Consider the following 16,126-nt stretch of genomic DNA (forward strand, 5'->3'; position numbering starts at 1 on the left):
GAGGAAGGACAGCTTTACAGAAGACGGACGTTAACTGGGGACAAGAGTACAGTCTGAGGCCACTTTGTGAGAGAGAAGGGCAAACCTAGTTTCCCTTGGGGCCGGGAGGACAGGAAAAGATTCTATTCAACATTCGGGAAGAACTCTGCTGGTCAGAACTGACTGCCCTAAAGGCATGTCTACAGAGGATGTATGAAGGACAGGAAGCTACAGACTAGACTACTACTATTTGACATTTGTTTTCAAAGCAAGAACCTTTTACAGAAAAGCAGGCATTTGTACATTTAGTGTCTCCTGTCTGCGCAAACACAAAGCAAAATTTGTTGTTACTGTGCTTTGAAATTGTGTTTACGAGTGAATCATGCGGATATCTACATCCTCTGAAGACTGAGTAGTCACTGATTTGATCCATCAACAATGTTAAGCATACATACACATTTGACATCCTTTTGTATTAAGTAAGAGATAGACCATTAGTTAAAAGCTAAGACAGATTTGATCTACAAGCCCCAGTTTTCATTTACACAATTTTTCTAATCTTCTTCTATCTCAGCAAAATTCATACTGCCCAGTTGTTTCTCTGGGTCACTGGCAAGCCCCTTAACCCCCAGAGTTCAATAAAATAAAGAAAGGAAAGCCAGCCTTTTAGACGGGCAATATTCTGAGCAGGGAAAGGCTGGCTGGGGTGGGGCCATCACTGGTATGGAGAAAAAAATGCACCTGTTGGATGATCCTGAGTACAGTGTGAAGGAGGAACTGCTATGTAGATATAACAGTCAATACTAGAATGGCTTTATTAGCATCATAAGGAAAAATGCAATCTTCAAAAACACAGTCTTAGCCCAGGCTAGCCCTGCTTGCAATCAGAGACTGATTAAAATGGTTCAGTTGATCAGGTGATCAAATTAAAGTCAGGCAAGAATCCAATCCAATTCACAACTACTGAGAAGTGACAAGCACACAAATTAGATTTTAGAGTGCTTACTCAAATGATTAAAAAAAATGAAATAAAACAAAACAGTTGTACTCAGAGAAAGAGGCCAACACGACAGCTACTCAAAAGTAAGTTTGGGGGTCTCAAAAAGGCTTAATTTATGGGGCCTGTGATGTTTAAATTATAATATCAAGCAAAAATTATTCAAGCTAAAGTCCATTGTAACTTTAATCATGGCAGTGGACACCAAGAGGCACTGCTGAGGAGACAGTGCAGCAAAGCCACTATGGCCACTGTCCAGCTTGGTCCTTAGGTGTGGAGACGGGAGCTATGCTCCCAGACTGAGGGCTTCTGTTATGAGAGACTCCTTGAAAACGGAATTTATAAACATGCTGTTGTGAAGATAACGCTACTGCCATTAGCAGTCATGTGGCAATAACATTTAGAAGAAAAGAAGGAAAAGGACAAGCCAGCCTGATTACTATATTAGTCCAAGCCGTTCATCTTATCTTTGAAATTTAATTGAGATGACCTTTCTCATTTTTTTGAGAAAAAAAAAGCCATGAAAAAATCTAGTGTCATAAAACATGGCATGCAATATTATGTTTTAATTAAAATTGAATAAATCTTCCATTTAATATTAAAAATGTAAAGTCTAACTAGCAGTCGTACATTATTAAAAGCTGCATCGGTTATGTCAAAGAAATTAGTATTTGATTTTTCCAGGTTCATCGTCAAATTCTCAAATGATCAGTGTCTTGAAAATCAGATTCAAATGTTAATATTTCAGTTACTCAAAGCTGAAGAGAGTGCATTGGAGGCAGAATATATTTATTTACTGCAAATAAGCTAATTGACCTCAAAGGTGTTGCAATGCTTATATAAAACAGGTTGCTTTATTCACCTCTAAAGCAAACACCCCCTCCCATATCTCCACAGAACCAAGGTGTGTGTGTGTGGGGGGGAACAGACCAAAAAAAAAAAAAAAAGCTGTTTTATTACCTTGCAGGAATCAAGCGCTCCACTCCCTGCCCAACCATTCCACAAAATGTTTGTGACCCAAACTTGTAAAGTTTCACACTTTCAAGTTCCTGTCTCAAAGGAAACAAAAATCCTTAAGCTGGTGTGAATTCTGCAGCAGTCATTTTATCTTTTCGATCCTATTTTCACTATGCTTCTCTCTGTTTATTTTATTTTTAATTGCTGCGGGATGCTGCAGGAGGGAGTATCAAAGTCCTTGTAAATGTTTGCCTAGAAATGGCCAGGAACCGGTAAAAATATAAAAGCAGGTATTTCGAATAAAATTGCACGCACTCTCAAATTCCCAGCGTGTGGGGGGAGGAGGGGGAGGAAATAAAACAAGAACACAGAAACTTGAGTCATTCCAGTACATCCGCAATGATGAGGGGCTGGAGAGGTGCGAACACCAAAGAGGAGCCTGGCCTGGGCTCCCCTGCCGGCAGGATGCTCAGACAACAATGGCTAGGATGGGCTCTGCTTGTGTTGCTACTTTGCTGTGTCTGGCAGTGCTAGGAAAAATAATCTATCGCGAAAGAATGACAAAACAAAACGCATGCTTTAGGCTACCAAGGAGATATCCTTCCCTTTCTCCCTCCGATTCTCAGTCGCCACTGATTCCCCTCGGCGGACCTAACACAGGGCCGCCGCTAAGCAAGTTCCTGCGCAAGTAGTTTTATTTCCCGCAGCCCTCCACCTGCTGGGCGGCGCTCGGCGTACCCCATCCACCCCTCGGGCGACCCCCGTGGGCTGCAGCAGAAGGAAAACCGAGCGCTGGGCAGGGCGGGGGCGGGCGGCTGCCGTGGATCCGGCCCGCTACCGCCGCAGCTCGGTGGCCTCCCATTGGCCGCGACGCGGGCGGGAGGCTCGGGAGGAGGGAGGCGGGGGCGAGGGCGGCGGCGGCGGGAGGGGACCGGGAGGCCCGGGCGGCGCGTGCGGCCAGGCGGGAGAGCGGCTGCAGCTCGCCCGGGTCGCGCCAACGAAGACCCTTCGCGGTGCGCGCGAGTGGCGAGGACTAGGTGGCCGGTGCCGACGCGCGCGAGCGGCGAGGGGCACGGCCATCGCGACAGCGGCCGAGCACCCCCCTCCTTCGTGACCCCCCCCCCCAACGCGGCCGCAGCGGGAGAACAGAGTCTCCAAGTGGCCAGGAAGCAGGGAAGGGGACGCCGCGGAGGCCTGGCCAGCGGGACCGTCGCCCTTTGTGGGCGCAACGCGCACGGCCGAGAGCGCCCTTCCCCCGAGGCGCTCTACCCCCGGAAGCTTTGTCGCACCGCTCGGCCCCGGAGAGGACGCCCAGAGAAGGGAAAAACCGGGGTTCGAAAGCTCGCGTGGCGGAGCTCCTGAGAGCGCCACCCGCCCGGCTTCCACCTCCGTATCCTGCATCAGCCGCGGTCCCCGTGCCGCCGCATCTCTGGGGCTGCCGCCGCACTCCGGCCGTAGCCCAGCTGCCTGCGCAGCGGCCCGCACACACGCGTGCACACACACACACACGCACACACACTGCTCGGCGCGCACGCACGCCCGCCCTTCTCCCCGCCCCCTCCCCAGCTCCTTGATCTCCCGTCTGTTTTATTACTCCTGGTGCGAGTCCGGCGGACTCCGAGGCCCGCTATTTGTTACCAGCTCGCTCTCATTGGCGGGGAGCGCAGAGCAACGGAGAAGGGGGTGGGGAGGGGAGGGGAAGGGAAGGGGTGGCCACTGCCCGGAGCCGTCTCCGCGCCGCTGTTGGTGCTCCGCTGCTGCTGCTGCCGCCACCGCCGCCTCCGGCTCCTCGCTCGGCCCCTCTCCGCCTCCATGTGCCGGATAGCGGGAGCGCCGCGGACCCTGCTGCCGCTGCTGGCGGCCCTGCTTCAGGTACGCAGAGGTCCCGGGTGGGTCGGGCTGCAAGCGGGGTGGGGCGTGCGGCGCCGGGTCCCTTTGTTCCCCGCGCTGCTGCGGGGCCGGGCTGAGCACCCAGGAAGGGAGGTGCCACACCGTGCGGCCAAGAAACTGAACACGCATGAAGCCCCGGCCGGACTCCAGGGCCAGGCTCCCTGACCAGCTGGTCTACCGCCCCTTCTTCCGCGAGCCTTGGTCACAGGGTCTCCTTGGCTTCGCCTTTGGGCCAAGGCGAGCTCGAGGATGTCCCCAGGCAGAAGAAGGGTGAGGCAGGATAACTCCTAGGTTTTGTAGTTTTCTGTGCTTTTCGTCCCTTCGCTTTGTACTTTAACCCTATTTTTTGTTTGTTTTGTTTATTTCTTCGGGGAGGGGTCGCGAGTTTGCACTAGGAATTCTCACTCTGGTGTCTTAGTTACAGGACTTGCCTCCACCCCACCCCGCTCCAGCACCCGCGCGCCTCCTGGTGCGCAAGGGCTCCTATGTCCTATTGTCTTCATCCCAGCTCAGAGTTGCCTTCTGGCCTTTGGATTCTCTTGACCTGGCAATATTCTTTGTCGGCCCCACTTGGAAAGCGAATCTGGTCCCCTGCCACACTGAGTGTCTGCCGGCAGGCGCTTCAGCACGCTTCTGGCCCCGCATCCTTGGTACCAGACCAGGCGAGCAGTCCCCATTACTTGGTCATTTTTTTAAATGTGCATTCCTTCCTCCATACTGCTGCCTCTGTCCTGGGGACCCAGTTGCCTGAAGCTATCCTCACTTTTCCCACTCTCGGGAGAGCGCCAGCGAGCCTTTTCATTGACTCTACTTTGAGACTTGGCGGCAGCTGGAAGCACCTGCTCCAGGCAGTTCCCGAGTTCTCCGCGACACAGGACCCCCCCCCCCCAGCCCAACTTTCACGGGGCATCCCTCCGAAGAATGCTCCTACCCCAGTCCCGATCTCTAAGCAGGTCCCACTGAACACACCACGCACACTTGAATACAGCCCTCGCGCTGGGCGGGGTCTAAATGGGGGTCCCAAGTCTGTGCCCATGTGCGGTGGGGTCCTATAGAGGTAGCGGGAGAGAGGTGTATCCACTCTGTCTGCTTGGCACGGAAACTCACCCCGGAGCCAGGTGCATACCTCCATCCGGAGGAGAGGATGGGTAGCACGATGATAGCCCCAAGTGCGGGCGAGACTCGGAAGTGCCACCCCGCGGGCGTTGGGGGCGAAAAATGGGCACAGATGGTGTTATTCGCTCCCCTTCCGTGTTAGGGCCTAGTGCACTCGGGCAGCAGGGAGAGTGCTGCAGTCACCGAAGCGGGACAGGGCCAAGCACCGGCCACTTGCTCTTTTCTTCCTCCCTCCTCTAGAGGGGTGTGGGCCGCGCCCGCGCCGAGCCCTGTCCATGGTGCGCCGCGCTGCAGAGTGTGGCCCTGCCCTGTTTGCTTCCTTGCTCCCGGGGTCGTGGTCTCCCCTGTGCACACTTCTAGGCCTCTGGGGTCCCCTGGTTCCCTTCCCCTGTCTTGGATTTCTTCTTTTGTTCTTTCTTCTCCTGCTGGTCTTTCTTTTCCCCTTCCCCCACTCACTCGTTCTCCACCCTCCCCCAAAGCTTTCCTGACTCTGGGATTTCAGAACTATTAGAGTAGACATTTTTGGCCTCTGCAGTTTTGGAGAGTGGATGGAATTCTTTCTAACTTCGAAGAGACCTGCCAGTCACTTGCTAACAAAATCCCTCCTGTTATAAAACCGCCCTTTATTCTCCCTGCGCTCTCCTCATTCCATCACCTCCTGTCACTTCATTTATTGTTTCTTCTTTTTAAAACGTTTTTTTTAAAAAAAAAAAAAAAAAGAGGTTAGACCGCAGGGGGAGAAAGAAAAGAGTTTTCTGTTTGCAGTGTTTGAAGTTAAGGATAAGAGAAGACAAACTTGAGAAACCCTGGGTACATTTGTTTTCTTTCTCTTTATTAACAAAGGAGACGCCATAAATCAAAAGAGCTCACTTTTCAAAGCACGATTTTTATATATCACTTATTGCTCTTGCTTCATTACTAGCTATAGATGATTATTTTATTAGTAACTTTTTAATAGAATGTAATTTCTAATCAAATATTGATCACTGAAGTTAGGACATGTGTTGGTCATTCCTTCATGGAGAATTTCTTTTTCTCCTTTACCCATCTCTCTTGAAGTCTAGTGTGAATTTGAAATTTGAAAGTCCTTTTTTTTAAGCATTAAAATTGCTGTTTATAGACGTTAGATAGAAGTTTACTATGCCCCGTGCATGCTTTCTCGTTGTGTCTGTGCTAATGCTGACTGGGATGAACGGTCATGAAAAGGGATGTTATAACTTTGCCATCGGATATGGAAAAGCCTTCCGTGAGTGCAGCCTCACTGAGGGATTGTGAAAGGCCACTGGGAGCAGACACTCCAACTTTACCTCATGGGTTTTAGGGTTAACTGCACCATGTGGATTGCACAACTGAGATTAGCAATGACTTTGAGCTAAAGGTCTGCTCTGCACTCCAGAGCAACAAAGATCTGTCTGCAAGGTGAGCGTGGCTCCTCTGCGGTCATCTGCTATTAAAAGTCTCTAGTTGCTGCGTTTTTTTTCTTACCGGTGCAGACTAAGCAGCAGGGGTTTTTGGAGCAGGGAATGCACAGATGATTATTGTGAATCTGAGCAACCTTATCCTTTCAGTCCAGTTACATAGCAATGACTGTGTAGAGTGCGCTATACCTTTGATTTCTAACAGAACAGTCCATGTGCCTTGCTTTGTGTGCTTGGGTTTTACTTAATTAGGCTTCTACCTAGATTTATGTAATTCTGATTAATTTTACATAACAAGATAGTCACCTTCCAAGATTTTCTTTTCTCCTTCATTACAGTTGAAGGTGTCAGCATTGTCTTTTCCATGAAATGAGTTTGAACATGCAACTTGAGTGACTGTGGCGTAAAACATTAAGCCACAAAGTTATGTTTAACATCCTTTGTAAAGTATTTATGTAGCTTTCAAACCATTACATAGACTTATTGTTAGGGGGAAAAATCAATTTTACTGTTATTACCAACCTGGTAATTAATAGATTAGAAACCTGTTTTGTTTTTCTTGCTCACAATTTAATTGCACAGCCTGTTGTTCTAATTTAAATACACTTGATTGCATTATGTAGAATCAAGGCCAGTACCTTATTGTTGGGGGAGAAATGTAGAATCTTAAGTTTGATCCCACATGGTTTCAGCCCTGGATGAGGATTTTGAAGGAAATGCCACACTGTGGGCATTTCCCATCCACCTAGTAGATATTGATTTTGCCAAGGTTAATATTCAACACTTAAAACACACAACACCTGAGCTTTGCAGGAAACTAGGATTCCATGATCATTTTATGTGCAAACAGGATTTCTTCTCAGTGTTTGATTTTTATGTGCCCTTGTAGGCTGCGTTCCTGTGAAAGTAGCACTCTGCCTAGTTGGCTTCCACATCAGACTTCAATACTGAGCACGGCTTTGTCTCTTTCGCTAGTTGGGGGGCGTCAGAGTCTTACCGAGAGGTGTCCTTTAACAGTGTCCAAGAATGACCATCTCTCTCTCAGAAAATACTTAGGACTGTGATTTTAAGAAGACACATTCACACATGTAGGCTCCCGTTTCAAGTTCAGATTGTGTTTAGAGAGTACGACATTTGACTCCCATGTCTTTATAGAAGTCTGCTCTAGGAATCTTGGAGAGGAAATGTTCTTTCACGAGTTTTATGTTTTTACAAGCAGAGACCAGAGCTTTCCTGGAGCAGATTATATGGGTGACAGCACATTATACTAAAGTTCCGTGAATTTTTTTTTTCATTAAAAATTTGCAGTCCACAAATCTGTTTTGCCTCGTTAAGGTCTGGGGTTAGTAACTGGGGAATGCTGAGACCGAAAGAAACATTTACTCCCGTTTTTCAAATGCTGCTGCTACTGCTGCTTTTTTCTAAGGCTCAGTGGCTCAGACCCCACCCTGATTTCAAGGGGAGCTTCTCAAGTGCAAAGTGGTTTTCAGGGGGAAATCAGGGCTGTTATTTAAGAAGTGGAGTGTTTATGTATACACTTCACAATTTTGCCCAAGTTAACATTATTCAAATTTGTTCTTTTGGCTCAAATACAAAAAGTAATCAAGTTTAAGAACTTCTCAGACTTGGCAGTGAATTTTATCAACCATTTAAAAATATGATAGATTTGGAATTTGGATTTGTTTGAATAAGTATTTTATATCTGTCATCAGAACATCTAGAATCTAAGCACTTTCCAAGTTGGGTAAAGAACTATGAGTTGAAGTATAATCTGAACCAAGTTATTATCTGTGCCTTGTATCTCTTAGTATTTCCTACTAGAATTTTAATTTGTTTTAAGTTTTTGGAAAATTATATCAGTTAATTTACACAAAAGCTGGGCTTAATATTCAGCTAAATAGTATCGTGCATTTGACTGTACTGGGGAAGAGGTATGCATAGGTTTATATTCTGAAGGGAGCTCTAGCTTAGAACATGAAAGTGATCACTTTAAAGCAGGCACAAAAAGGCGCATTTGAAAACTAAATGAGATCTTTTGAAAGATATGAGTTTAAAAATTATGAATTGTATTGTAATGGGGTTTTTAGAAGAAGAATTTCGATTAGACACAAGTCCCGCTCAGTTCCTTATTCGTTGCTAGTCATTCCTTATTACTAAGAATATTTTCTTGTGTCAGCTTTAAGATGTACTTGCAGCATTCTAAGTCCTTGTTGTGTATATGCACATATACACAGAGATACAGATGTGTGGCATATATGTATATGTGTACACATGTATAACACATGTAGAGATCTAATATATAGAAAGGTATTTCTTTCTGCATTCAATACAGTTTGACATCAAGTGACAATCAGTAATTGATTCATTATTTCATATAAGAACTGAAGTGAAGCATCGCGAGAATAATCGTCCTGTGTACACCTGAGCTACTCTTGTGTAGTGTCACAGGCAAGAGCTCCTGTGGGGGTCAGCAAGTCTGGGGATCTAATCTTCTCCAGCTGGAGTCTGTTCTCTGTAGTCTCGGTGATACTGTTTACCTCAACATTGCTGTTCTGGTTCATGTTGGGCTAATTGATTGCTAAGGACTTTTCCAGTTCTGTGATTTTGAGGATTACTTGAAAACCTTTTTCAACCATGCTTTATTTTTAATTGTTTTGGAGTAGCTTTAATTTACACCTAAAATGTGAAACGTTTTAGAGACTCAGAGGGGGCAAATGCAGTTTTGAGGACTAACGACCAGCAGTGCCCTCCACAATAGCATAGCGGGCACTCATGTGTCTACCCGTGCCTTGAGCTCTTGAATACCTTATACTGACTATAGCACTACAGCCAGTAGACATGGACCATTGATGAGAGGAAAGCAAATTTAAAGAAAAAATATGGCTAATGTTGCGGAGATTACTTTTATGTCCCCATTTGCTTGAGAGAACACAGTGTCCATGAAAACCATTGAATTGAGTAATAACTCTGCCATTAAAAATGCAGCCCTTTGACCAAAAAGCCCTCAAGTTATTTTTCTGCAGGTTATTCCTGTGTCTGTGGCGTATCCATCCTGTGTACAATGAATGCTTGAAGATAGCTATTTAAACATGGCTCGTTAGAAATTGTTGGATTATAGCTTAGTCTCTCAATAGACTAGCCCCCAGTAAGGAATGCTTTCATAATCTGTGCCATCATATACAGGCAACTTTGAGAATTCCTGGGGTAGTGGAACAAAATATTTTTGTTTTACATCTTTGAAATTGTTAAAGTAGTCCATGGACCTAGAATAACTGCAGAAGACACTGTCAGAATAATCAGTAAGGCAACGGCCTTCTGAGGATCAAGTAGGTAAGAAGATGAAATAGAAGGGTAGAGAAGTAAACAGAGTAGGGAAATTGAAGTTGACCTAAGCTAATGCTAGAGAATTTAAACAGGATAAAACGACATGTTGAGGACCATGAAGAGCTCGTGATGGCTAGGTTTTGTCAGTTTGTCACCCAGATTGGCCTTAAGTCATGTCTGTAGGGACATTTCTTGGTTAGTGATTGACGTGGGAGAACTCATGTCCACTGTCTGTGCAGTGCTGACTCTGGTGGTTCTGAGCACTGTCTGAAGGGAACAAACTGAGCAAGCGAGGAGGAGCAGGCCCAAGAGCATTTCTCCACTGCCTCTGCTTCAGTTCCTGCTTCCAGGTTCCTGCACTAAAATCCTACCCTGATTTGTAAACCAAATAAACCCATTCCCCCCCAGGTTGACTTTGGTCCGTATTTTATTGGAGCAGCAGGGAGAAACTGATTCAGAGCTAAATTAAAGTTAACCATCCATGTTGACCTCGTGATAGGACAAAGTTGTGTCGAGTTGTCTGGGCCCGAGAGGGTATGCTTGCAGTGACCACTGTGATATTTCTCACATTCTCCTCACTACTTGATTATTGAAGTATTCGTCAGTTCTTTTGGTGGAGGTGTAGTCTAAAATGAGTTGTAAGTCTGGCAAGCTGGCTGCTTCAGTTAGATAAGTGATTCACTTCGGGTTTTTGCAAGTCCAGGTGGGAAAGTTTGTTAGGTGATGTTTGTAAAACATCTTGACCTACTTAAAAGAAGGCAGTGTCGTAACTATGAGATGCTGGAACAGACTAACTCAGATTCCCAGTGCTCTCTTCGTAAGGGTTTTCGTCTGTTTTTAATTGCATGTTCGTGTGTGTGTGTGTGTGTGCGCGCGCGCGTGCGCGCGTGTGCATTCCTATGTAGAATGTGTATGTCTGGGCTTTGAGGAGGCCAGAAGGGGGCATCAAATCTTAGAACTAGGATGACAGACCATTGGGAACCATGCTGTCGGTGCTGGGAGTCAAACCAAGGTCCTCTGGGAGAACAGTGCTGGCTAGGCACTACCATCTCTCCAGCTCTCTACGCCCCACTCAACCAAATATGCCTATGTGTGCTATTAGATAAGGAAGGTCGGAGGAATGGCGTGGGAAAGGAAGAGGTCATGTATTAGCTCCCTGCTACTGTATACAGGAACTATAATTTTAAAAAGGTCTTGTGTGAAATTTTTATTTATTTATTTACTTTTGGAGTTTTTTTAAGAGACCAGGCTGGCCCAGAACTCAATGACTGGCCTGACTCTGCCTCCCAAGGGCAGGGATTAAAGGTACACGCCACCACTAGCAGGCTTTTTCTGTGACTGTTTAAAATAATTACGAATCTATTACAATTTAAAGCACGCATTCCTAGGTGTGTGTGTGTCCTTTCTGATGTTCCTCCTACTCCCGTGTCCTCTCCTGAAAAATTTCTTAGTGCTTTGATGAAGTAAAGAATTGTTTCTAAGAGATAGTAAATTGAAGGATTTATTGTTTGAAATATTTACTATATCTGAAAATTTGGAACTCCATTGAAATTGCCAGCCAATAATTTTTTTTAACATTGAACCTAACTTTTGTTTTTTTCCCAACTTCCTTCTATTACACTGAGTTTTTTACATTTTTTGCTTTTTCTATTTGCGGTGGGAGTCATTATGGTTGCTATTTAGTTTTCTCCCACACTTACCATTTCTAGAGTTTTCTTAGTGTGTTTTGGGCTTTAGAGTGGACAGTAAGTCATTCTGATAAGCCAGAGGAACTCATATTCCATAGAAAATCAGTGACACTTAGATGTTTGCAGCCACTTACAAAGATCTTTTATTTTTCTTTTTTTAACATAATATCTAATAGTATATTTAAAAATCTTAAAAGTGAGATATTTTTATATCAGAAGCTGGGACAACTGTGTGAAATATTTATGCAACCCTGCAGGATAAGCGATATTATTCTCATTTTAGAGGTAAACTCAGACAAGCTGAGTATTTTTCAAAACCCAAATTAAAATCATGTCTATCATAGAAAGTTGAACTTGACTCAGACTGGACCCCCTTTTACATAGTACTAGAGAATGAATATCACATCAGAGTATTTCAATTCTAATATATGTGATTGATATTTTTTCTGTAATTAACCCGTGTGTGTGTGTGTGTGTGTGTGTGTGTGTGTGTGTGAGAGAGAGAGAGAGAGAGAGAGAGAGAGAGAGAGAGAGAGAGAGAGAGAGAGAGAGAGAAGGAGGAGGTCCAGGAGGAGGAGGAGGGGAAAGAGAGAATGGACCTACTTATAACCACTTGTGCACATATGTGCTAAAGCCAGCAGGCAGGCATGGTACCTGGAGGACTATACCAGCTATTTTCTTCGGTGATAGTCCACCTTATTTTTTTGAGATAAGAACTGGCATTAATTCTAGAGCTTGCTGACTGGCTTGTCTGCCTGAGTAATAAGGCCCAAGGTCACCCGGCTCCCTCTACAGCACTAGGATTACAGGGATACAGCACACATGTCTTCTTCTGTGGGTTCTGGGAAAATCCAGCCCAGCTCTTCGTGTTTGAATGGCAAGCACTTTATTGACTGAGTCATCTTCCCATCTCTAGTTAACTCCCGTATTACACCCTCTATTTAATCTTAGCCTTAAATATTTCTCTCTTCTTTGGCATTTGAAGCCAAAATGTGATGCTTAATTAAGATTTTCATTCTTTTTATATACTGTTTCTTGTAGTAAGAAGAAATCCTAGCCAAGTGTCACATCAGTTATAAAAAGTTTTTCAGACTGTTGCTCTTCAACAAATAAGATGTCAACAAATACACAAAATGTGGTTGTGAGCCAACCTTGGAACTCAACATAGTTCCTGAAAGCCTATAAATATACATTTCTTGGAACTGCCTTCCCCCCACATTTCTTCATTGTGACCATAAATGCCAAAGGTCCCATCACCTAAAATTGAGAATGTTTTAATTTCTAATGGCTTTCTTTCCACGTTTGAATATTTTAAATACTTTCTCTTCTCACAAATGAAGTTATTTGGAAACTTGTGAAGTATATGTGCAGGAATCCCAACGGTGTGACTCAGACAACTTCCTGTGAACATTTTGTGTGGAATATGTTATTTGCTATTGAGAATGCCTATAAATATTTTACCTGTAATGTGACTCTTTGTGGATGAGTGGATACAGCTTGCTTGTCTGTAATTTTGCAAAACAAAACAAAACAAAACAAAAAAAACGAATAAAAAATTGGATTTCTTAGTGGGAAATTTATTAATGAAGACCTGGGATAAATGACTACCAGGCCATTAATTTTATTAAGTACTAGAGAGAAATTACCCACTCATGTTAGAGTATGGTATTTATTTATTTACTTAGGTAGTTACTTAGGTAATTACTTTTGCTTTGTGTTGGCTTAAGTGGATAATACAAAAGTCTTATGCTCATTCTTAGTTGGTTTCTGAACCAGGAACAAACGGAAAGTGCATTTTGTGCAGCAGAATGGGGGGATCTGTGCTAGTTCCCGTGGCTCTATTCCTGGCCTGTGGTTGGTTGTCCCTGCGGCTGTACTCGGGGAGAGGGTACCTGATACCAGCACTTCCAAGATTGCCTTTTGATGGCTTGCTTCCTTTTGTGGTAGGGAGTTTGAAATTAAGATTACTTTCTTACACACACCTTCATTCACGAACATTTAGTGTGGGGAAGCATTAAGTGCGTGTGCATAATTGCTGTTAAGTGTTCCTAGCTGGCGATACTGGTTAGAGAGTACTGGGTGAAGACACAGCCTCAGCACCCTAGTAGCAGCCCCTCCAAATCTAACCATCCCAAGGGGTAACCATTTGCTCGATTGGTAATGGCACAGATGCCTTTTACTTGTATCTTTTTAGATATGCAGGTGTGTTCCTTTTTGTGTCTGTTATCTTGGAAACAGGATGTATTTTTGCTATCTACATTTATAATCACAGAAATATGACAGACTCACAGAAATGGCTGTTGACATAGGTTGAGGATGATGAGGAAACCAGATTGTTCCATCGCCGCTAAGGGCCGTGGGAACTTACCGTTGTGGTGTCTGTCACTGAGCACCTTTTGTGGTTCTTCCCCTCTGGAGCACCTGCATGGTCCTGGCTGTCAGGCGCTGTTGCTGCAGCCGGGCGGCAGAGATGCTTGAGTACTGTTCTTCTTGTCTCTCTCCTAGTCCCCTTTAAAAGGGAAGATAGAACCAAAGGATTCTCTTTCTGAGCATAAATTTCCTGCAGAAATAGATTCTAATCCTTGTAGCAATGGTTCTTGACACCTTCTCTGAGCTCACCGGTCACCTACTTTTCAACAAGGCCCTCTGCCCAGTTCTCATGTTCATTTTTCATTTGGAAAATTGACATAGACCGCTCTGTCGTTCTCTACACCTAGGGTTTGCAGCTGTCCAGTGTGTGTTCGGGTAGATTTGCACTCCTGTGTTTATGCAACTGTTTTACCCAGTTGACTTGAGCATGAGAACTGTAGTTCTCTCTCTCTCTCTCTCTCTCTCTCTCTCTCTCTCTCTTTCAAACTTTCTCTCACTTTGTGATGTCTGTACAGTCTCTCAGTTTCAAGTCTGCATTCCCTGAGACGTCAAGTTCTATAGGTAACCGCACAATTGGGTTTTTTGTTTTGTTTTTATTTTAGTTAGGAAAACTCTGTTTTTACTCTTAGAGGTCGATACATGAATGTTGAACGTGCCTGTGTAACTGTATGTGCAGATGTGCCTAGGTGTACAAGCCAGAGGACAACGTCTGGTGTCCCTACTCAGGCAGTCTATCTCGTTATTTTAGGCAGGTTCTCTCCTCGGCCTTCACCTCCCGAAGTGCTCAGAGGCTGGCCAGTGCGTTCCCCGGATCTGCCTGTCTCATCTCCGCAGTGGATACAAGGGCGCTTCTAATGCCCAGCCTTTGTACATAAGTTCCGGGTTCAAACGCAGCCCCGTGCTTACTCAGCAAAGCCTTGACTGACTGAGAAATCTAAGCAGCTCTGGAATTCGTTTCAGTGTATTGAGAGGATTGTGCTCTTTGTGTCCCCTTTGTTCATTGATTTAATTCTTCCTTAACTTTTCATTGCTTCTACACATTTTTAGCCATAAAATAATTATACATGCAGTGTTTGTATTTTTAATCTTAAATTTTATTTATAGATCTGTCTTCTTTGACAGGTAAATAAGAACTTTAGGGAAAGGGTGCCATAACCATTGATTTAGTTTATATACCAATTTAGAATTAATCTCCTGTATATGAAGCTATGATTGAGTTTATGGATTTTATTGTTTAGAAGCCTTCTTAGTGGATCTGTATTTTAAAGGAAGACAGTGCTATACTTAAATGTAAGTACAGTGGGTCACTCGAGAGATTGCTTGTTGCCGAGTGGTGGTGGCACACGCCTTTAATCTCAGCACTCAAGACGCAAAGGCGGGCGGATCTCAGTGAGTTCAAGGCCAGAGTTCCAGGACAGCCAGGGTTTCACAGAGAAACCCTGTCTCGAAAACAGTTTAGGATGAAAACTAACAGTGTTTTGGAAGATTGTGAGTTGTCTTTAGTGAATCATTTGCATTCATAATGAATAGTTGCAAGATTTCAATTTTTTATCTCCCCATGTCTTGGTGCTCCATAATTAAAACATATACACATATAAATGATGTGTATCTGTTTGTTTGCTGAACTGAGATATAGACTGACAGTCTATATCTCTATATCAGTCTATATCAGTATCATTCATAACACACTAGAGTTTATATTCAATTGCAGTGTGAAGCAGTGTGTGTTGTTAGTTCCCCCCAGATTATCTCTCTCTGTTTGTGTCTGTCTGTCTGTCTGTCTAAAACATGTGTGCACATGCTAATACATTTTTCTTCATTTGTTGAACCCTCAATGTTGAAATGTTCGTTTGATAATATAGCCTTTCTACAGATTTTTGACCTGTGTTTATCTTTTGCTAAGCTACACCGAGTTAGGAGCCTTGAGTGGCATCGTGGAGTAGTGATTAAGCATGCTCTCCATAAGCAACTGGAACAGGGGCTGTTTCCTATGGCTACCCTCCTGAAGGGAGTGATGACTCTACCCTAGGGACCTCTGTCTTTATGTCATCAAGGTGGGGTGGGGCCTCATGAGCCCTTCTCCCTTCCATGAATGGATGTTGGAAACACTAGTCCTCGGGTGAACTGCGGTTAGAGAGAGCATGAGTGTATAGACAGTGTGCCCTTCAGAAGACACTTGGCCAAGGTTCTCCCTCAACCTCTGGCTCTTTGCCCTGCCCCTTCTGGAAGTCCCCTAAGTCAGATGTCATCTTTAATGTCTAGTACGGCAGTCACTTGTTTTCTGAACTTTGGCCAGTTTTGAGTCTTCATTAAACATCATCCATGACAAAAAAAGGCAGCTTCTCTGATGGGGCTGAGGACTGAACTGCTCTGAGGGTAAAGATTCC

General features: G+C 44.6%; 1 protein-coding gene across 2 annotated transcripts in view; it reads left to right on the top strand.

The window, feature by feature from the left end:
• Positions 1–3,664: 3,664 nt before the first annotated feature.
• Cdh2 (cadherin 2) overlaps positions 3,665–16,126 on the top strand; it is a 225,697-nt gene continuing 213,235 nt past the window's right edge. Inside the window, exon 1 of one of the 2 annotated variants that reach the window (XM_048447915.3) lies at positions 3,665–3,805. In XM_048447915.3, coding sequence (XP_048303872.3) covers positions 3,746–3,805 — 60 coding nt within the window. In that variant the 5' untranslated portion in view covers positions 3,665–3,745. Of the gene's footprint in view, positions 3,806–4,057; positions 4,094–16,126 lie in introns of those variants that run through there. The other variant, XM_085700091.2, reaches the window with a different exon arrangement.

This window comes from Myodes glareolus, chromosome 13, assembly GCF_982192425.1.
Source record: "Myodes glareolus chromosome 13, mMyoGla1.1, whole genome shotgun sequence".
Taxonomy (NCBI): Eukaryota; Metazoa; Chordata; class Mammalia; order Rodentia; family Cricetidae; genus Myodes; species Myodes glareolus.